At 35.2% G+C, this 24,332-nt stretch overlaps 1 protein-coding gene across 5 annotated transcripts in view; it reads left to right on the forward strand.

The window, feature by feature from the left end:
* Positions 1 to 24,332, forward strand: part of ZFPM2 (zinc finger protein, FOG family member 2) — a 486,429-nt gene that overhangs the window by 20,003 nt on the left and 442,094 nt on the right. For 2 of the 5 annotated variants that reach the window (XM_054518758.2, XM_054518760.2), the window contains exon 1: positions 19,913 to 20,264. The exons of 2 other annotated variants lie outside the window; for them this stretch is intronic. Coding sequence is in view for 1 of the 3 variants with exons in the window: in XM_054518755.2 (XP_054374730.2) it covers positions 20,235 to 20,244 (10 nt within the window). In the remaining 2 variants the exon portion in view is untranslated. Of the gene's footprint in view, positions 1 to 19,912; positions 20,265 to 24,332 lie in introns of those variants that run through there. One more of the 5 variants, XM_054518755.2, reaches the window with a different exon arrangement.

The raw sequence follows: 24,332 nt of genomic DNA on the forward strand, positions 1-24,332 counted from the left end.
AAAAAAAATGTTACTCTATAAGATAACTTTTGTTAAGTCTTTACTAGCTTATTTAAAATATAGTAATGGGTTTTCATTTTTAAAAAGTCTCAGTTAAATAAGGCAAGAATTTCATAATCTAAGAAAGGAATAAAGCCATTAGTGAACAAATATCTGTCCACAGCTTTTAGTAAAGAGAAAAATATGTAACCTTTTGTGCCATTCACTAGAGCAGATTTGTTCCGTCAGTATAGATGTGAGTAAAAACTCAACTTTCTCTTAAAGCCTCAATTCCTTGAAGTTTTATCATCCCAAGGGAAATGAAAGAGTTGTCTGTATGAATTTGCATGTGTCTTACCTTAAGGTTGTAGTAAGGCATATTGAATATACTGGTAGGACATTGAGATTTTACTGTGGGTAGAAAAAAAGAAGAATGCAAATTAAAGTAGCAATGGTTTATTCACAAATTAAAGAAACAAATTGTTCCCCTGGGTGCCTCCTTAATTGATGAAGAGTAAATAAGTAGGACACTGTTAACTAGACCAGCAGAGTGGGGCAGGCATATCTCTCAGGACTGGGGTTAGAACCTCAGGCTTTCTAACTGTGAGGGATTTGTAAATGAAGCTACTTTATTACTGTCAGAATTAATATGTGGATAAAAATCTATGTTTTCAAAGCTCTTACAGCATTGTTTTGTATTCTTTCTTTATTTTTAAAAGTAGTTTTATGTTATTTTTATACTATTAACATTCTACACTTATGACACTTCAGCCCCCTCACTACCGACACCGAACAATAGAACTGCTTCAATTAAGAAACAGAACATCAGCCCCTGGCATCTTATTCTGTTGTTCCATCTTTTTTTGCTAGGGAGAATTCATTTGTTTCTTAATTAAGAAAAACACCAATAGCATGAAAAATCTGCTTATGGTACCTGAATGGTAATTAGGCAAAAGGTAAAAAAGAAACATGCACATACATTCCAATAGCAGCCAAAATGAACTGGAGCTGATAAAAATGAACTACACTACCCTTGCATAAATGGAGGCTGAGAGAAGTGTACAGTCATTATGGCTAAGACAATATGCAAACTATCTTCAAAGAAATCAAATTGCTAGAGTGTTTTCATTTGCATGTATTAACTATTAACATAATGAGGAGAAGTGACATTGGACCCGGATTGTGTGTCTGTTCGGATTGATAATTCTACTGCATCTGCAAACAGACGCCCAAAAATCATGCTAGTAGTTAGATCAGAGTTGAACTCTGCAATGTGGGCTAAAACAAAATCTAGAGTTTGACAAACCTGCTGAGCTACTGAATGGTGAATGGTTGACATCTCTCTCCTTCACATTGTGTCTCATTCATATTCTCTCTCTCGCTCTCCTTTTATTTAATTTTTAAAAACAATATTCTTTCAGTCCAAAAACTTACTTTGAGCTTTAAAGCAGCAAAATTGCCCTTTGGAACTTCTTTGTTTTCGTTAGTGTGAGAATATAAGAATTGATGCCATAAAGGAGATCTTAAGGAATCATAGGGTTAACTTAAGGTCTGTTGTTACAGGATTTGAAAATATTGTATTTTTATTTATTGCCAGCAAATATAAATCTAGGAATAAAGGAAACTGGCATTTATTGAGCTTCTCTTATGTGGAATGCACTGTACAAAGTGTTTTTCATGAAAGAAAATGGAAGGAGTTGTTGAGAAAAATGAAGGAGCCATTGCAAGGAGAAACACCTCTAGCCTTTTAGATAACCTCGAGGTTATCTAGACTCACTGAGCTTCTGGCTGTTAGTTTTTTCTCACCTGTAAAATGGGCCAGTATAACTACATTTGTGTTTCCTATTCTAAAAATCTTTGAGGTCAGTAGCCAATTTCAATGTTCTTAAAAGCCTTAGTGAAATTGGAAAATCGTCACTCAGAAACCTGCCCATAACAACCAAAATGCCTTATTTATTTAGGAGTCATGGGATTTATCACACAATCAGATGACATTTGCTATTCCATGCTGATAAGAAACTCTGGCAATCGTGTACATTTTTGACTAATTTTAAGAAGATAAATCTGAAATACATTTCTTAATTGTAGAATTCCTACTTTTAATGTCCCTGAAAATCAGAATATAGCTTACTTTAAAAGCAATAAATCCATTTAATGTAGTTTTCTTTTTTTGTAAAAAAGTATTGATGTGTCTTGCTAATGATGGAGACTTCTAATTAATAAATTTATTTTGTACAATTTTATTTATATTAACAAATACATATTTTGATCTTTCTTTGAATCTACCTGGCAATGTTCTATGTACAGAAGTCAATGGTGCACTAGGAAGGTAAGATCTCTGTTTTCACAGAACGTACATTCTAGAGGTTGGCAACAGGCAATAAACACAGTAACTCAGTGAATGTGCAATGCAATTTCAGATTGGCATAAGTATATGAAGAAAATAAAATAGGGTAACGTGACAAAGACTAACTGTTGGGACTGCCTGACAATGATCTGTTAGACACAAATTTCCTAAACTTGATGCTGTTGATGGGAGACATAAATTAATATCTTTCTTTGAAAAATGGATGGGAACCACTGTCAAGGGTGAGGGGACAAATGTCCCCTAGAGACTCTCACCTACCCCATCCCCTAATGGCCCAGCTGAACCATATTACCTTTTGAATGGTGTAAAGGCCAGGAAAAAAGCAGATGTGTCAGAAATGGAGTTAAGTTGGGATAATGTAGTTACTAAGGTAGGTATAGAACATACCCTCGTGGGGCTTCCACTCTCTAAAAGATGCACAAATCCATCCAAAATAATTATATTGGCTCTCAGGAAACTCAGTCCAATGCACTTTGATTTTTCAGACATGTCATTTATTTATACGGTATTTGCATTTTCAACAAATGGAGAACAAGGCGATTGCACTGATAATGACATGATTCTGTCCATATTATGGAAGTGAATTTCTACCACAAAATATTGCATTATGATATTATACAATATATGTAATATTAACAATGCAATACTTTATTATAATACAATAACATTAAAAATATATACTATTACTGTAAGGTAACAATGCAATATATATTATGCATGTGGCAATACAGTATGTATGTATGTTACTGTAATGTTAACAATATAACATTATTGTTGATATATGCAATATTAACACAGTTGATATATCCTCATTTTATATATATGTATTTCCCTGAATGAAAATTTGTGACTGATTAGATTAAGTGATTGGTACTGGCAATTTTTATTGACTATCAATACTACTGTTGTAGTAGCAGTTGGTGAAACTTTTAGGGTTGAAGTCATGTCACTTCCCTTTTAACTTCAGTTTAGATAACATGTATCACTGCTAATATCCTTGGATATATGTGACCTTAGAACCCTGTGAAGATTCCTGGGAACCCGTGGTGAACACAAAGCATCTAGAACATTCTGAAATGTTATAGTTTTGTACTCCAAGCTAAAAGTTCATTGGGCTTTTGTGGAATAATTTATTCACAGGTTGTTCATCTGGAGATGGCTAAGTTAAATGCCTGGGCATTTTCTACTATTAGTGAATGTAAACCTCTGCTCAGGGAGAACGTGAATTGGGCATAAAAGCAAAACTACAGTTGCATAAAGGATTTTGATACTTCTGAAGATTTCTAATATGTGTCTTCTCAGATAGGAATAGATGAGTTGACAGTACTCTTTGAAGACATCTCTACACTTAATAATGCCTTATTGCTCTCTTTTCATGAATATGGAGATTATAAAGAAACCTGTTTCATATTTAAGTGATAAGTTAACCTTTCTGTCACATATGTTGGTTATAATGTCAAAATCTCTTTTGAGAAAGTCAAGTTGATGAGCTGTGCTGAATCATTCATTCAGATTCAGCCCACAAGGATTAAGAGGTGAAAGCAGGTATTGTCATATTCTCTTAGAAATTACCTAAGAATTAGTAAGCACAGTTGCTCTAGGAGAACTCTTGAAGAATCTTTCTCTTGATGGAAGGGCACAACTGAGCACAAACTGGGTAATTTGAAAAAATAAAAAGACTCAGAGCAGACAGATTCAAGAGGAATATGTGAGACATTCAGATGCTCACTAACATTAATGGGACATTAATATTTTCACTTGGACTTGCCTATTTATCTAAAGAAAAGAAAATAAGCTATATAAGACAGCCACAGAGAAAAGACCAAAGAAACTCATAGAGGGGAATGCAATCTTAACTTATATTTACTTTAAATTAAAAACAACAAAATTCTCCTAAAACAAAGCAAAAAAGAAAATATAAGAAAAAAAAAGAAAAGAAAAAATAAAACTTGCTTTCTCTTACCAATTACAATTTTGTTGATTCTGTTTGAAAGAGAAACATCTAATTTCACTTTTACAAACTACTATTTGTTTTTCTGGGTATGAAAATAGCAACATATGAAGTAATAGATCTCTAGGTTTTTTAGTAAACTCTGTCCAATGCCTGTCATGCTAAACTCCTAGGTCTGGTACATAAAACCAAAACAAAAAAGATAAGTATAACAATCTTCTGGAGGCAGACTCAAGTGCTTAAGGCTGAGAGGGGACATACTACATGCCTGAAAACCTTGAGTTATTTTTATTTAAATGGCTTTTACTATGGTTCAGTGGGAAACATGAATTAACAAGATCAGGTTGCAAAGCTCTGTGCAGGCTGGAATGATACCCTAAAACTGTTGGTGAACATTTAGTAACAATATAGATTTTGGTTTAAAAAATCAACTTTATTAAGTACAGGATGGGAAAATGAACTTTATTTGCTGCTAAAATGAAAACTTCATAGATGTTTTAGTTAACTGAGTCTTCAATGGAAGTTGCATTCCAGAACCATTCTGCAATGTTCAACAATTGACAGGAGTCCTGCTGTACTTGGTACTGGCCAGTCACATCTTGGGTATTGTGTTCAATGTCATATCCTCCTTAAAACTCAAGTATGTCTGGAGGTGAACAGCCAGGATAACAGTCAGGCAGTAGCTGAAGGAATTGGGAATGTTTAATAGGAAAAGAAAATTCTGGGTTTTTTGGTGAGAGCTATATTCGGATATCTGGGGAACTCATATAGAAAAGGAATTAGCTTTCTTCCTTGTAGGTCAGAAGGAAATAATTCCAAAGGGTGCTCTGGGTCTACATTCTACTTACTGAAAGCAGTTTTGAGCTCAGCATCAGTAAAATAGCTAGAGCTGTTCAAAATGGCCCGGCCTTCTTTGAGGATAGAAGACTACTTTGTCACTGGAAGCATGGAAGTGAAGGTTTGCCTGGTTAACCACTTGCTACGTTTATTATTTAGCAGATCCTTGGAAGATAGGAAGTAATAGCAATTAGGAAGTTAGGGGTAAAACAGGAGTAGGTTTCTGGGTGATTTAATATTCTAGATGGGCCCCAGAATGTTTTAAGTTTCTTTCATTCAGTTCAATTTTAGAAGGATTTAGTTGGTACCTATTGTATTAGTCCATTTTCACATTGACATACCTGAGACTGGGTAATTTATAAAGAAAAGGAGGTTTAATGGACTCACTGTTCCACATGGCTGGAGAGGCCTCACAATCATGGCAGAAGATGAAGGAAGAGTAAAGGGATTTCTTACATGCAGTGGGCAAGAAGAGGACTTGTGCAGGGGAACTCCTCTTTATACATCCATCAGATCTCATGAGACATATTCACTATCACGAGAACAGTACAGGAAAGACCCGCCCCCATGATCCAATTACCTCTCACTGTGTCCCGCCCACAACACACGGGAATTGTCAGAGCTACAGTTCAAAATGAGATTTGGGTGGGGACACAGCCAAACCATATCACCTATCAAATCCTTATTATCATTATTGTATAAGCAACAACCAAATCTTCTGGAAGCTAAACAAGCTGTCAGAACTCTCAAAGCCTTGGGAGGGGCTCAAGCAGTATGTTCAGCTGGTCTTATATTTTTACAAAATATGCAAAATTAAAATATTTTAGCTGCAATTTTTTAGGACTGCTAATTCTTCCCACTTTGACATTCCTTCTGCCACAATTCAGAATGACCACAGGCGTTATTAGGTTCTTGGGAATATAATAGTCAGATTTTTAACATTTGTAATTTACTGAGATTTCTCTACATAGGTATTTATTTTTATATACACTATGTACTTGTAATTTTGTATTCTCCTGTTATAGAGGGTCCCTAGTTGTATAAGCTTCAGATCCCACAATACCTGGGTCTATTTCTGTGTGCCCCCTTAATTTATATCTATATATACACATATATATGTGTGTTTATGTATATATATATGTATATATAACATTTGTATATATGCCATTATTCTAAATACCTCAAAGAGAAAGATGAATAAGCCATTGTCCTTTATATCAAGTTATGGACAATGTAATGGAGGAAGCTGAGGAGTTTTATTATGAATTCAACGATTTAGTTGAAGAAATCATTGAAACTAATATAAAATACAATATTTTTACAAGTTTACATGCATGGACATTTTTAATGTTGAATAAGAAATAATTAAACAACAATAAGAAAGTTAAGACCAACAGTGACTCTGAGCACTCAAATCCAAGATCATATTCTTGAATTATAATCTAATAAATGTGTATATTATTCCTATGGCAAAGGTAAAAAGGCTGTGTAATTGTGTACATCTTATTGGTTAGACAAGTAATGTATATATGAGGATGTCAATACACTTTTATATTTTAGTGATAAAACTGCCTTGACATCATAAGTAAGCTCATTTTGGTATCAAATCCGGTGAAGCTAGCTGACAAATTTTGAGGATCTTAACAGAAGAACTTTTCCCCTGTCATAAATCAGTAATAATAGGTTACCAAATACTATACTTTCAGACAATCTGGAGCTTTTTCAGTATCTTTGACAAACTTCTTAGTCTTGTGCATCTTTTTGACAAAGTTCAATTTTGTTCTTGTTTCCATCTTTTGGAAGGCAGAGATGTGGAGCATAATTATGTGCTGACATATCTAGCTTATTCGTGATGTTCTTTTTTTTTTTTTTAAGTCCTGTGTTTCTAAGCTAACACAGCCAAGAGGTGTGCCATGACTGATTTCCCTTGCACAGCAGCATCATTTCTACCATCAAGGGAAGTTCATGCTTCCTTAAACGTATGGAAGCTCTTTCAGGTACTTGGCTAGCTAGCAGGTGATCTTTTCATAAATGTTATGGAAAAGACTAGTTGAAGAGGAAGACATACTGTTCAGCTTGTTCAAACACAACTGTTGTGGGGAAAAAAAGCAGATCAAATCTAGTTCTCTTTATGTGTCTCTATTGTTAAGATTGATGTAGTAGAGAAATTGGGAATACAAATGTTCTGTAATAACATTGTTATAATCCCAGAATGAATTGTATATTTAAGCACATAGGCCTGTTTCTAACTCTCAAATAGGATTTGGTGATTCCATTTTTTTTTAATGTACCATTATATTTTCCCACTTATATTTAAAAATCAATTTCATTATTATACTTACATACAATGTTTCTAAATATTATTTTCCTCTGATTTGAATGTTTAATTTTTTTCAATAAATGTTTGCCATGCTAATACAACGTATCTGAAATTGACAAGTATTTGAATGATTTCTCTTGAACTTAAAAATAAGGAAAGAAAAACATACAGGTGTTATGGCATAGATATTGAAGTAGATAAATGGATAGATTTAGTTCTTGGGCCGGCACAGTTGCTCACACCTGTAATTTCAGCACTTTGGGAGGCTGAGGCAGGTGGATCAACTGAGTTCGGAAGTTTGAGACCAGCCTAACCAACATGGAGAAACCTCGTCTCTACTAAAAATACAAAATTAGCCGGGTGTGGTGGTGCATGCCTGTAATCCCAGCTACTGGGGAGGCTGAGGCAGGAGAATCGCTTGAACCCAGGAGGCGGAGGTTGCAGTAAGCCAAGATCATGCCATTGCACTCCAGCCTGGGCAATAAGAGCAAAACTCCATCTCAAATAAATAAATAAATAAATAAATAATAAAATAAAATAGATTTAGTTTTGACATACTTGTTTTAAGCATTATATATGTAATTAAACTTAATAGGAGGAGAATACAATAAACATTTATTTCCTTCATTCAGAAGATTTCCTGGGAAACAGTGAGATGCAGTTATGACAAATATATTTGTGCATTACATATTACTTCTAGAAAAGGAAGGAAAACTTTCATTGAGAGCCTTCCTATGTGCTAAGGATTCTGTTAGGCACTTTATAAGCATTTAACTTAATTTTCTTACATTATTTACCTGCATTATCCTTTTATGTAGGACAGGGATAATTAGTTCCATTTTGGAGACATTGTTTTGGGCCACACTGCAATTGACAGCCAATATTTGGAATGGGTTAAGGGGTTTTTTTCATAGCTCCATTTTGTCAGTGAAAGGGCTTCTGCTGCAAAATGACAGGATCCAACGATGAATAAGATGAGATCATGTAGGTGGAGATGGCTACAAATAGCTCTGGCACGTTAGCACTCAGTAAATGCTAGTCAGTTTTGAATCATGGTTCCAGTTCTCACATGGCTGTCTCACAGTCTAAGGAAACCAGATGTAGCCATAGGTACAATGCAGAATGAAATGTCAGGAGAACAGCACAGATAGATTTAAAGAAAGATCCATGGAGATTAAAGTTTGGCCTTTAGTTCTCTTATTTGAGAAAGTATATTATTGGAACTTTAAACAATTTTGAATAATGTAACACCCCCGGCCTTGCCCCCGAAAACCCTTAGGTGTCAGATAGAAAAACGTATTGAAGACACTTTTTATATACTTTTCAGAAAGTATTCAATCTAAGCATGATTATTCTTTTAACATTAAAAATTCAATTTACTGATTGCAAATTAAAAGCCTATATGAAACATAAAACTTCCAGTCATTGATGTTAATAAAAACCGTATTTTTTTCATAGCTTGTGAGATTTAGCTTAGGGCTGGTATAATCTTACAAAGTTACTTTACTTTTACTCTAGTGGAGTTAATAAGATATATCCATAAACCTTCATGTGAAAAATAAATGCATATTCAGTATGAAATGTGTGAAAACTCAGACAGAGCCCCAGTTCAGTGTACTCTGTTCCTCCTGACACCAAGAGGTTATATTTCAAATAGGACGACTAAAGGTTTTAACATCTAGTAGTATGAAGCAGGTACAGGAAAGAGTGAATGACATGCCAAGCCAGCAGTGACACACACAACCCCAAGGTGGCATGTGACATACCTTTACTTCATTTACAGACATGGCATATGTCAGAGTGCTTGGCTCTACCGCACAGTTGGTTTGAGCAATTTCCATTCCATTATGTTTTCTTACAGCTTCTGTTTTATGCCCCCTCCAGCTTATTCAAGTGTTTAACTTTCAAATTACTTGCTTGTCTTTATCATTCATTTTTGGATTAGAGAAACGTATTATAGCTGTTGGACATGTTTACCATATTAAAAATAATAACAAAGAAAACAAAAATGATAACCACCCCTCCCCCCCAACATACTCAAGGCTTTAAAGGTTATATTGAAATCACAGGCTATTCCAAGAAATCACCTTAATCCAGTGTGATTGACCAACTTTTCCTATCCAGCTTGAGGACATTGAGAATACATTTGTGTGTGTGTGAGTGTAACTTTTTAAATATTGGGACAAAATGGACTGATAGAAGCAAGTTCTAACAGTTATTTCTTTGCTTGAACATTTTGTTGGTTCTTTGAGCCTCTCACAGGTTGCATCATAGTCTGTGTGGATAGATGAAGAATCATGTAGTAAAGACCAAGGAAATGGTGACAAATAACAGAAAGTAGTGTTGGTTATATTTATATAATGCTGACTATTCCATGCTTTGCATTTGCAGGTATGATTTTCTTTAAAGTCATTTGTATAAGAAGCAGAGACTTACAATCTGCCATTCTAAAATTTGAATTGCTTTTCTAGAAATTAAGTAGAGGGGCTCTGTGTTATCTCTGTAGTGTCTCATCATGTGACACACATCATATTCTCATAATGGCTAGCTGGGATCCAAATGCCAATGTGTTTGTTTCTCTATGGTTTTTGCTGTAAAATCAAAGTGAAAGACTATTGATTATATTGCTGTTTTCCCAATAGTTTATTGTCATACTTATAAGAAATGTGTTTCACTTATAAGAAATGTAAAGAAGAAAAGTATATTAATAGCTAATGTGTGCTGTGACTACAGGAAACTCAGGAATTCGAATTTGCCATTGATGTTTTTGCATTTTACCTCCTATCCATTTCTTTCAAGGGAGGGACAGGGGGCAGGTGTAGCAGTAAACCAATAAAGTCTTATTAGATTATTGACATATTAGATAATTCATTTAAAAATAGAAAGTCAACATTCCCTTTTGTAATTAGGGAAAAAGGCAACTAGGATTGAAATTTCATTTATAAGTTTGAAATCTGCAATTGTTTGATTTTATTTGCAAATGATTATGAGGTTGAACAGCACACACTGTACTCGACTCTCTGTTGTGAATTCCCATATGATCAGCATAGATAATGGAATATTTCATTTTCTACTTAAAAATCATTTCCAAAATGTTTGTAAATATTTGTTTCTCAGGGATCCATTTATCTTCTTCAGTTCCAAAAAACCTTTGTGGGGTTACAGAAAAAGATGATAAATGAGCCCAAGGAGCCTGGGTTTAAATTGTCCCACTACAGGTTTTACTATTATTTGGTAGACATGCAAAATCTGTGAATGCATTAATATTAACTGATTAGGTTCTGGATTTTTTTTAAGGCCAGAATTCTGAAATGAGAATAAATCAGTCATGAAGCTATTTGGGCTTTTATTTATCCATAGTTAGATCCATATGAAAATTCAATATAACAAGAAAGAAAAATAGCTGGAAGACATTCCTTTTCAAAGGAATGGCCTGGACTTCAGCTGCCTAATTCCCATTCAGTTCTGAGGGCCTGAGTAATGTGGTCTGTAATTGTATACAAACCTTATAACAAAGAAAGCGACAACAAAACCCATCTGCTCTTAGGTATCCTTGTACACAATACAAGGTATAACCTGGAATGAACCATAGGGTATTTTGATTAATTGAGCTTAACTGATGGGTATCCAGAAACTGTTTTACTAAAACCTTTGTTGAAATTCTCAGTGAAGAGTTTACATTCACTTTTAGGTCAACGTAATGAAACTTAAGATGATTTAAGACCTTCTAGAAACTCTGCATCATGATTCTAAATCATAAAGTTCATCGCATACATTGTGTAACTCCAGAGATGAAGATATGGGAGATGTAGATGTATTTGATGTGTACTGACCCCCCCATTTCTTACAAAAGCAATATAAACAAAAAATACATCTAACTACCATGATACATCACTTGTTTTTCTTTTTCTATATTTTTATGTAATATGCATGTAATCATAGTATAGATATAATTTCATTGTGATTATAACTGGAAATATTTTTCATCTTTCTACATGGCCTTCTTGACTTTCATTTTGTATTTCTGCTCTGTAGTCTCTCAGTTGATTTGTTATAATTCATTTAAACGTTATATTATAAGGCACTTGAATAGCTTCCAATTTTTGTAACTAACACTGAAATGACTCAATTAGTGCAATAGTTTTTTTACTTTTTTAAGGTTTTCTTGAAGAGTAAATTTCAAACAGTAAGATTAGTGGATTAAATGATATATACTTTTTAAGGGGTGATGGTGCAGGAGGAAAGGATAAAGAAAAAAATTATAAATTTGGCATTAGACTTCTAGAGTTCCTACCTCATTAGAAATTCTGGAATATCAAGGTACATTTTGAGCAGGAAATGATATCATCAAACAATAATTTGCCCAGAGGCTAAAGGCAGCCACCTTCGGAGAGTGTTAAAGCAATCCAGGTGTGCAGAAATTATTTCCTTGGCCGTAGGTGGGTTTTGAAAAGGAAAGGAACATGGCAATCTACTCCACATTGAGCACCTCTCCTGGGTGCTCTAAGGTTAAATAAGAGACAGAAAATTCTACTCTAAAGGTTATGAAATGCTTGATTAGTGAAAATATTCATAGAATAAATAATCAGATAAATAAAAAGATAGAGTAGTGTAGATTGAATCAGATAGGAAGACTGCATAGGCTGAATCTTAGGCTGAAAGATGAAGAAAATGAGAGGTTATTGGTAGGAAGAATGCAAAGATGTCTTTCTGAGGACAGGGAGAGAGCAAAGAAGAAAACTTGGTAGGCAATTGTAATTTTGGTGGGGGACACTGAGGAAATGAATAAGGTGTCACCTTAATGGACATTTTAGCATATTAGTATACTCTTTACTTATTCATTGGTTCATCTATTTATTGGTGACTTTTGGAGGATACAAAAGTGTCATACCTTCCCTGATGTAAAGATTATCATATTCCATCTTAGTTCACGGTTGAACTATATAGTCCTCCTTCAGTATCTGTGGAGAATCGGTTTCAGGACCCCTAGCAGATACTAGATTCCAGATAGAAAATGACATAGTAATGGGCTGGGCGTGGTGGCTCATGCCTGTAATCCTAGCAACTTGGGAAGCTGAGGTGGGTGGATCACTTGAGATCAAGAGTTTGAGACCAGCCTGGCCAACATGGTGAAACCCCATCTCTACTAAAAATACGAAAATTAGTCGGGTGTGGTGGCACATGCTTGTAATCCCAGCTACTGGGGAGGCTGAGGCAGGAGAATCGCTTGAACCTGGGAGACAGAGGTTGCAGTGAGCTGAGATCACACGATTGCACTCCAGCCTGGGCCACAGAGTAAATCTCTGTCTCAAAAAATAGAAATGGAATGGAATGGAATGGAATGGAATGGAATGGAATGGAATAGAGTAGAATAATGACGTAGTATTTGCATATAATTTATGCAATCCTCCTGTATACTTTAAATCATTTCTATCTTACTTATGGTACCTAATACAATGTAAATACTATGTAAATAGTTGCTATACTATATTTTAAAATTACTGTTCTCTTTTATAGTTGCATTATTGTGTGTGTGTGTGTGTGTGTGTGTGTGTGTGTGTATGTAAATATTTCCAATCCATGATTGATTGAATTCTGGGATGTGGAAACCTCAGATAAGGAGGGCTGACTGTACATCAAATTTAACTAGAATTTTTAGGTGCAAATTCAACTTTGTACTTACATAAAAGATCCTGACTCAGAATCCTTTCATTGGAATCAGAATTGCCATGGGATACATTAACTGGTTCTCCTGATTTGCTTGAGCAGATGAGAATAAGACTCAGAATTTTGCTTTCTGGTTATCCTCCTTTTAATGACTAAATTTGGTTTACAGATAATATTGCTGATTAAAAGTGTAAATGATGAAATCTGGGCTATTCATAGGGAAGAAATAATTCTTTATTCTCTGAACCAAATATATTTTTTTAAATATTCAAATTCATTGCTGTGAAAAAGATGGGAGGTCATTTTTCCCTTTGGAAAAAAGTCTCAATTTTATATTAAAAGCAAAACTTTTGATATTTAATCAATGGAGAAATGATTTAACTAAAAAGATGGGCATTCTTCTAGAGTCTGGCAGTAGCATCAGCATCCCCTCAAAGCTCGTTAGAAATGCACATTACTGAACTACATTCCAGACTTGGAGCCAGAATCTTGAGAGGGGCACCCAGGATTCAGGGTTTTAAGATGCCCTGCAAATGGTTGCATGCCAAAATGAGAAAGCCACTAATTTAGAATGAGTTTTTTAAGCTGAGCTTAATTATGGCCAATGGATGCATCATTTCCTAAACTTCATGCATCTTACGTTTGGAACTAAGCCTTGGTTACAAAATAGATAGTGTTGTGTTGATTTTGCACATTGTTGGGTGGTTTAAATGTTTCTTTATGCAAATGACATTTTAACTTTGAAACCATAGTAGAAACTTAGTTTGACAAGTTTTAAATACCTAATTAAAATATCCCTGTTCTTTCATTATATGCTCTAAACTGTTTATTAAATACACAATAACAATATCAATTATAATTTATATGATTACTAGGACATAGTTTTTCTTAACATTCTTCAGTGAATTTTGTTTAAAGTAATAGCATTTATATTAATACAGTAGCCCACATTAATTCAGTATTAATGAAGAACATGATTTTAATTGGAAAAGAGTCCAGAACATCCTCCTTTTTTACATTGTTTTTTCAGTTCTTTTGGCATGACTAAAAAACATCCAGAAGCTCCCATTTTACCATTTTTTTTTTTTTACCTGTCTTTGACCCTTTTATTATCTGGATCTGCTGGTATGCTTGAGCAGATGAGAATAAGACTCAGAATTTTGCTTTCTGGTTATCCTTTCTCAGATGTCTCCATAAATATTGCCATGAGAAGCAGAGCCCAAATTGTGGTTCAGATTTTTGTCCTGCATTGTTGTAAAGTGGCTTTTTGCTTACTGAAAAATGTTAACATTTAACATTTAAACCTTATCTGTATGCCTGCCTGCCTGCCTGACTACCTGCCTGCTTGATTACCAGCTAACCTACCTACCTACCTATTCATCTATACCAGTCAGTTACAGTGAGAGCAACTCATACAGATTATTTCACTGTGGAGCACAACATTAGCATATCAATATGTAAAAATAAGATAAATGTGTTGTATAGGCTTTGAGCTAAATACACAGCTTGAAAACATACTACCTAGAGAATTAAAGTGATATTAGTTGGGTTTGTGGTTTGAGTCATCTTACTGTCTAAGCAAAAACATAAACCTTCCAACATTATGATTAATAATCTTTTACCTTCCTAACTTTCACCTTTTTCACACTACTTTCTTGGGTATCAGAAGTCTCCTTCCTAGAGACTTCCCTAATGCTTCTGAAGGGACCCCCCCCACCCCATACTCTCATACTGCACTGTGCTTGGGTCTCCCTGGCACTCAATTCACTCTGTGTTCTGTTCAGATGTCCCCCTAGTAGAGAGTCCTTTCCTGGTCACCCCATATAGGATAATGCCTCCTTTTGTGTGACTGGTTATCACCATATTCTGATCATTTTTTCAAAGCACTTACCATCAACTGAAATAAGAACACTACACAGGCAGGGATTTTTGTTGTTGTTGTTGTTAGATGTTTTAAACAACCTATGCCCAGGAATCCAGGTAGTCCCTGACACCAAAAAACTATGTAGGTTTAATTTTCTTTTCTCCTTTTCTGGAGTGTAAATTCCTTTAGAACTGTGACTCTTTTATTTTTTGGCTACATCTCCAGAACTGAGTACAGTGCTAGGCAATAGTAGCTAATTAGCAATAGTTAGTGGATAGTTAAATATATAACTGGATAGAAGCGGAACTATATTTTAGTGGGTTAATGCATTTATACTACTTATTTGCTTCTTATCCATCTTCATATTAAAGTTTAGCATTAGAACTCCTATGTTAGCAGTCTTCACATTGCCCTTTAGTGTTTACTTAAAATTTTTTTTAAAGGACCGGAGTTTTATTCTAAGTGCTAAATTATGAAAAGTTGTTTGTTTTCAGTTTCTAGCAAGAATTTCACTTGCACTTGTAGTATGTTTTAAAACATCAATAAACTGTGGCTTAATTATACAGGTATCATAAAGAGTTGGATTGTGGCTGTATTCTAATGAATATGACCACCCACTTCCTGGATCACTGTTGTCCAGATGTGGTACTCTAAGCAAGCAAATTAAAAAAAGTAAACCTCAGTGGAGAGCACTCATGATAGGCTAGTTAAGGAGGCTGCAAACCACTTAAGGATGCTAACATTTTTACACGAAGAAATGTGATTAAGATATGTTAAACGGAAATCTATACAAACCAGTGAAATTGTTAAAATATTCAAATATGCCGTATTGTAACAAGAAAACACTGCAATGCACTGAAATCAGCAGTAGAACAGCTGTGTTTTAAAGGACAGTACTTTGAATGTCACTTGACAATTTGCTTTCAATTAGAAGTAATTTACAGGAAGATGCCCACAAGCTAATCTTTACAGGATAATTAAGTTCCATTTTCTTTACTTTTAATTAAAAAGCAGAAAAGATTTAGCTGATCCATAAAAAATGTTCTGTTTAAACATTCATCAGACTTCACACTCTTTTTTTGTTATTTGTTGTAGCAGATGTTATCAAAAGTGCAGTCTGCTCTGTTTTAAACCCTGAGTATTTGGAAAGTGAAACATGAGTGGCAGTAGGCATGTATTGGTGAGGTATGATCATTGAACATCTGTATGTTCAAAGAGGATAAAACAGATAACTACTCTTCCATTCCTTAATTGTGTTCTGTCTGATGCATTTAATTTTAGTACGAAACCACACACAGTAAAATGAGAAGCAACGCAATTTTGAGTTTTGAACATTGTATGTAGTAGGATGATATTTTATCACGAGGTCAAGAGATCGAGACCATCTTGGCTAACATGGTGAAACCCTGTCTCTACTAAAAATACAAAAAATTAGCCCGGCATGGTGGCACACACCTGTGGTGCCAGCTACTCGGGAGGCTGAGGCAAAAGAATGGCATGAACCTGGGTGGCGGAGCTTGAAGTGAGCCGAGATAGCGCCACTGCACTCCAGCCTGGGCGAGAGAGCAAGACTCCGTCTCAAAAGAAAAGCACACACACACACACACACACACACACACACACACACACACAAAAACAGCAGCAGCAAAAAATCAAATGTTGTAAAGTTTCTGTATTTTCAGATGTAGCATGCTATTTTATTGCAATTTTCATAATATAAAAATTGACACTGTATTTTAACATGATAATTTATTCACTGAAAATATGAACAATTCAAAGTGTTGAACTTCTTTCTCTGTATTAACAGTTTATTGCATTCCTGCTATGCTTTTATTTGGCAAAATAAAATATATCGCTAAGGATGTTTGAAGTTTTGGTTTTAGAAGTCATTATTGACAAGCTATTTTTTTTTCTAACTGGTAAGAACTGTCATTTTTCATTCTTATTCTCCTGTCATACTATGCTAAGGAGTTTTGCACTGAAAATTCTTCAGACACAAATTCTTTAATCCTTTCTTATGGTATCTTTTTTTTCTGGCTAATTGATGTGTTCATGTTGGGTAATAGTTTTGTTCTTTTAAATTCTAGAAAATTTCCTACTTGAAAACTTGAAAGAAGTTGGGCCATTATTGAGCTGTGTACCTTAACATTTTACAGTAATAATTCCATTTACTGTGCCTTTTAGCAAACAAGCATGCTTTTCAATTTTATGATCAGAGAATACCTAAAATTTTAAGATGCTGTTAATATTATCTATTTTTACTTGCTTTTGTTTTCTTATTTAATTTCCCTCTGTTGGATGGAAAAGAAGAAATGACAAGAGATTGCTCACAAGCCCATTCATGTATTTGCTTTTACCATTTATATTTGTATATGTAGGGAATATGTCCAAAGGCATTTTGACCAATATAGTTTAGGTGATTCCTAAATAAAAAAAAAACTACAGTTTGTGTTGCAGCATATATTATGAATTTCAGGTATGAACTTAATTATAATAATCACAATGCATTCATTTAAATGGAATATGTGTTTGAACATGTAGATGTCATCAGATTTTGTAATGAACTGGTGAAAATGTATGCTTCTTGTACTGAAAGTATAACACCGGGAAAAGATTAAGCATGCCCCGTCTCTCTCCTTCCCTCTTTTCTCTCCTGTAATCAACACCTGGTTTGATTACATCTTTTTGAACTATAAAAGCTATAGAATTATAACTCCTTACATGGAAGTTTTTTTGAAAGGGAATTGTAACAAACACAGTGGTTAAACTTTCCACTTTCAGAATTCCTCCTTTTCTTGTCATCCTGTAATTCAAACTTTCTTTAGTAAAGGATAAAGCAGTTTTGTTATTGTTCGAGAGAGTAGAGTGATTTCCCTTTGGCACTTGGTTTTCAAGTTCATGACTGCTTTAGAAGGCCAAGACAGGTTTCTATGTATTTGTGGTGCTTGGGGAAGTTGTCAGCTGATGTTTCCATCATCCATGGCACCTAACACATTGGCTTGTACATAGTTGGTCCTAATTAAATATTAATAAATGGCTGACTGGCAATCAATAAAAGTTATACACAGCTCTATTTGATTCATTACACATAGTCAGTGGATTCTTTCCCATTTATTGCTTTTTATTTTGTAAGATCAAAAGGATCTGTAATCTGAGACACTGTAAACAGTTGTGTTGCTTTTCATCTTCAGGCCTGCACTTCCTATAAAGCCAGATGCTGTGAATATTGACCCTTTTCACAGCTATGCTTAGAAACTGATATATATACAGTTTGCATGTGCAGAAATAACTTTCTACTTCAAAAGACAGCAAAGAAGTGCCTTTCTGGTCCATATTTAGTTTGTTTTGTTTTCTTTGTAGTTGTTGAGGCTTACCCCTTCCCCCCACCGTTGATGACTATAATGTTTTTAGCATTTATTTCTTTACCCAATCCATTTCTATTTCTTGCCTGCCTTTTCGAGAAGTGGCACCACTCACTGATTTGCCTGTTTTCCTCCTCTTACTGCTTCATCCTGCTTGTAATTTTGCCTCCCTCAAGTCTACCAGGCTGATCTTCTAAAAACAATTAACAGCATGTCATTGCCATTGCTGAAAGTCTGCTATAGCTCTTTATTACCTACTTTATCAAGTCCAATTTGTCTACCCTGTTTTAGGACTTCCCATAATTTGCAATACTTTACTTTTTGCAAACTATTTCTCCTACTGTCAAGCCCCTGGCTTCTGTTCCGGTGAAGTCGTACTGCTCCTTGGAGACCCCATCTCCCAGCACACACACATGAGTCCCTGCCTCTTGCCTTTGTTCATATGATGCCCCTGTCTTTTCTCCTTCATCCTATAAATCTTTCTGAGTGAAAAGGTCCAGTGGAAGTTCCACATCCTTCAAGAGGCTTTTCAGTATTCTCCTAATCCTCAGCAATTATTCCTTTTTATACTTCTATTTCAGTAATAGTGTCAGACAGTTTGACACATTTTCTGTATTTTTTGTACATATATATTAGCTTTTTCTCCCTATGAAGAATGTAGGCATTTTAAGGACACATATGTACACACAAAGAGTTCTTATGCCTTTTTGCTTTTATGTAAACCTTACATCTCATAGCAATGTGGTAAGCAGATGGTAAGCATTTACTTTAGGTCTTATTTGATTTATAAAATCAGACTACAAATTTAAAAACCATAACTAGCTACAGAGATGAATTGGGAGACATTATTGAATATTTTGTCATATATTTATAACAACCTTTTTTTTCAAAGTCAGTTGGTTTATGTTTCTTCTAGAAAATTTTTTGCCACTTAGAAAAAAATGTATATTCCCTTAAAAAACAATTACCAGTAACCTAAAGATAAATAGAGATAAACCATCAGTTTTTAAGGGCTATCATTTTCACTTTCAATAACTGACTTTGGAAGTGAACACGTTAGTAAAAGGAAGGACGTGTAAGTCATCCATCTCCTTAACCATAGAATGATGGTGCCACCCCTGCCACTGCCTGTTACTGGGTTCATCAGAGCCTTTACATATTTATAATTACCCTTCCATAAATAGTTTGCAACTTGACCATAGCATTTTGCCACTCTATTAGAATGAGGCACAAGGTCCAAGTTAAAAGCAAAATCCTTAATGAATTTAACAAAATTAAGCAAAGAGCTTTAGGTTATAGGAGCAGAGTTAATGGATTCAGCTGTTCTTTACTTTCACTTCAACCAACAAATTCTGCATTCATTTTCCAGATGTGAACCTTGTTAAATTAAAATGGAGTAAAATTAATTTTGTGAAGCTGTTATATCACCCCTGGAGATAATTGGAGATAACCTAGTGTGTCATAAAACTGGAGCTAGAAAATCAGCATTTACAGGGTTGGTTTCAGTAACTATATTACAAAGGGATTCCAAGATTCATTTTTTTTTTTCCGAGATGGAGTTTTGCTCTGTCGCCCAGGCTGGAGTGCCGTGGCACAATCTCAGCTCACCATGCCTGGCCCCAAGGTTTATTTTTAATGCATATTTCTGAACTTTTGCTAGGATTCTTTCATGTGACTTAGTTGTCACTAGAGCTGAATTGTGATGCAGTCCTAGAATGCAGAGGTGGCCAATCCCAGAATCAGAGACAATGATGGCAGTGCTAATAAAACTGTGGTCAGTGCACGGACCAAAGCTATTAACATGACTTTGAAGCTGGTTAGCAAAGCAGAATGGTGGGATTTGCCTCAGACCCACTGACACAGAATCTTTGTGTGTGGATCCTGGGATGCTGTGGAGTAAGTAACAGGCTCTCCAGGTGAGCCATATATATGCTGAAGATTAAGAGCTACTTGTCGGCCGGGCGGTGGCTCACTCCTGTAATCCCAGCAGTTTGGGAGGCTGAGGCGGGTGGATCATGATGTCAAGAGATCGAGACCATCCTGGCCAACATGGTGAAACCCCATCTCTACTAAAAATACAAAAATTAGCTGGGTGTGGTGGTGCGTGCCTGTAGTCCCAGCTACTTCAGAGGCTGAGGCAGGAGAATCACTTGAACCCGGGAGGCAGAGATTACAGTGAGCTGAGATCACGCCACTGCACTCTAGCCTGGTGAAAGAGTGAAACTCCATCTAAAAAAAAAAAGAAAAAAGAGCTTGTCTGTGGAACCCCAGAGGCAATTATCAGACAAACTCACTGATACGGTTAGGCTTTGTGTCCCCACCCAAATCCCATTTTGAATAGTAATCCCCAAGTGTTGAGGGAGAGACTTGGTGGGAGATGATTGGATCATGGGGGCAGTTTTCCCCATGCTGTTCTTGTGACAGTGAGTGAACCTGATGGTTTGATAGATGGTAGTTTTCCCCATGCTCGACTTCTCTCTCTCTCTTGCCTGCCACCATGTAAGACATGCCTGCTTCCCCTTCTGCAATGGTTGTAAATTTCCTGAGGCCTCCCCAGCCATGCAGAACTGTGAGTCAATTAAACCTCCTTTCTTTGTAAATTACCCACTCTCGGGTATTTCTTTCTTTTCTTTTTCTTTCTCTTTTCTTTCTTTTTTTTTTTTTTTGTTGTTGTTGTTTTGAGACAGAGTCTCGCTCTGTCACCCAGGCTGGAGGGCAGTGACATGATCTTGGCTCACAGCAACCTCTACCTCCCAGATTCAAGTGATTCTCCTGCCTCAGCCTCCAAGTAACTGGGACTACAGGCACGTGCCACCATGCCCGGCTAATTTTTTGTATTTTTAGTAGAGATGGGGTTTCACCGTGTTAGCCAGGATGGTCTTGATCTCCTGACCTCATAATCCACCTGACTTAGCCTCTGAAAGTGCTGGGATTACAGGCGTGAGCCACCGCGCCCGGCCCTACTCTCGGGTATTTCTATATAGCAGTATGAGAATGGACTAAGGCACCCACTCTCAATATTTCAATTGAAAAAACTATATCCAAAGGTTTCTGATCTCTCATCCATCATCATAAAATGCAGACTGACATTTTGAATCAAAATTTTTTGTTTCTAATATTGGTCATTTTATAAGTTTCATCTGTTTTTCTGAATGAACTTATTCAGCTGAACTGATTAAAATATAAACCAAAAGAGCTAGATCGCTATGATGAGCAATGGAAAGCCCACAGCCTTCTCTAAGAGCAAATGTATGCTGTACTCAGTTTTATGTCGCTTTGACCTAGCAGAGAAGGAAAGCAACTGAAGAGCAACCTTATTCTGGCCCTATTTTGGCACTTAGGTTGGTTTCATTTTGGTACATGGCTCTGTTCTTTCATCATACAGGAAAGTATTTGCAAAATGAGTGAAATTTCAGATTCTTTGAACAATTTCATCAGGCTGTTTTCCTGAAGGACAGAAGTTGTCTCTGTACCAAATTATTATCATTTCCACATATTTAGATAGATGCTAGAAAATAAGGAATATGGAGTTCATTATTAGTTATAATCCTGGACTTTAAAAAGTATTCGAACATTTCTTGAAATCTTTAACTTTTCACCATTTGTTACATATATATGTGTTAGTTATTTATTGTTCTCTCTAGTAACATCACCTAAATAATACTATCTAGTGTTATTTTAAAATGTAGATTACATCATCTATATTTATGTAAACTCTTTTAAAAAATAAATTTTCAGAATAATGCTTTATGGAAATTGAAGCTTGCATATAATAGATTCTATATTCAGTCATGTACTACATCATGATGTTTCAGTCAACAATGGGCCACATATATGATGGTGGTCCCATAAGATAATATTACTATATTTTTACTGTACCTTTTTTATGTTTAGGTATGTTTAGATATGCAAATACTTACCATTGTGCTATACTTACCTACACTATTTATATAATAACATGCTGTACAGGTTTTTAGCCTAAGAACAACAGGCTGTAACATGCAGCCTGGGCAGGTTTACTCTATGATATTACAAAACAATGAAATCACCTAACAGTGTATTTCTTAGAACGCATCTCTGTTGTTAAGCAAGGCATGATTGCATGTGAATGTGTGTGTGTATGTATGTATACTATTTTTTTAAATCCTATGGTATATTATTGAATGTATAAGGATAATATTTGTCTCTATCAATTTAGTCTAGCTTAGATCTGAGACTCAATTATAACTTTCAAGTCATCTGGAAGTAAAATCATATTGCATAGGAGATTCTAAAGCACTTTATTTAGGTAGAGGCAGAATTTGCCCAGTCAATTTTTTTTTCATTATCCTCTTAAGTTGTGTAATATTGTGAGGTGACAATAACTATACTGGAACGGGGTAACTGATCTTTATATTGGTGCTACTAAGTTCGTATTTTACAGCTAATACTGATTGTATTGGATTTGTGTTATGTCTGATGCCTACTGAAAAGTTATAATGCCCTAGAGGGTTATTACTATTAGTGATACTGAGATGCTGTGATGATAGCAGGCTCTTCATTTAGAAGACTCAGATTTTAGATTGCTTTGTTTATTGCTGCGTTCTGTTGATTATATTTATTTATTTTTAATTTTATTGACATTATTCAAGTGCCGATTTATATCATAATGCTAGAGTCTTGGAAGGTGAAGAAGGCATGCTTATGTTAATAAAACACAGTTCCTTTTCTCAAAATGGTCTTCCCCTAAGTGAATAAATGTGCAGAAAGTCTGAGTGTACACAGTATTGGAAGTAGCAGCTTTGTGAACCCGTTTGTAATATTGGTGGTGTTGTGTCATTCAGTTTAAATTTGTTGCATGTTACTGATTGATTGCTAGAATTTTAGTGCAGAATTCCCTTGGCTGGAAATCAGAAGAGTCACACATAGATCAGAGGTCACAAATAAAAGTGTTGTTTTCTTCTAGCATAGCTGTTGATTTTATTATTTAACAATATTTCCTAAGGTAGCCAGCTGTGTTTAGAGGGTGCTAAGACAGCTGGAGTGGGAGAAAGAACCCTTGGCCAATATTTTCCTTTTCACTTAATTAACTTGGTTACTTTTTAAAGGGATTCATGAAAGTGATCAAGAATGAACGTGTATCCCCACTCACCTTTACATGGGTCAAGGACTTTGAAAAAATCGGACTACATGAATATTACATGTTTCATAAGATAACTCTTAGTACCTTTTTCAAGGTTTTAGGATCTTGATAAAATTTTAAATGATCATTGTCTCCATTTCATTTATGATAATAGTGGTGTCACATATTTTTTCTCTGTGGCTTGCTAAATATATATTTAATAGAAAACATTTTTATCTTTCCACTGTGGGTAGCCACACCATGAAATGTACATTTTACAAGATCATTTGCTATGTGACTCTAAGGTGAATGCATTGCCAGATGATTTTGTTTTGAAATATTTGTGTAACATGTCCTTTGTAAGCTTTAGTTTTTTAATTTCAGTGAGGGAAGGAATGAAGAAAACTAACACGTATTATGTGCCCACTATGTACCAAATATTCTACTACATGCTTTAATTTAGATTATCTCATATTGTCCTCACACTGACACTTCATATTAGACTCAGAGGAATAAAGAATGCATCTTAGATTCCAACTCAGCTCTGTCCAACTCCCACAGCCATAATATTGCTATTATGGCATGCTGTCTGTTACCATGAGGCCATGTGCTAACACACCTAGAAGGTGCAATAATAAATGATATATATTCCTAAGTTTGGGGAAACTTAGGAATGGAGCAGGCAGGTAGCTTTAGTGAAAACAGGACATAGAAGATACTAAGGAGCTGTGTAAGCCATGAGATCTGAGCATATAGGAAGAAAGATCTATTGTTTAAAATGAATTTTTCCCTCCTTGAATGTTCTAAAATTAACTTAAATAATTTATAAATAGATATTTCTCAGTATGTGGTTTATAGTCTGTCTTATATACTGCATATTCTT

The sequence above is a fragment of the Pongo abelii genome, chromosome 7 (assembly GCF_028885655.2).
Source record: "Pongo abelii isolate AG06213 chromosome 7, NHGRI_mPonAbe1-v2.0_pri, whole genome shotgun sequence".
Taxonomy (NCBI): Eukaryota; Metazoa; Chordata; class Mammalia; order Primates; family Hominidae; genus Pongo; species Pongo abelii.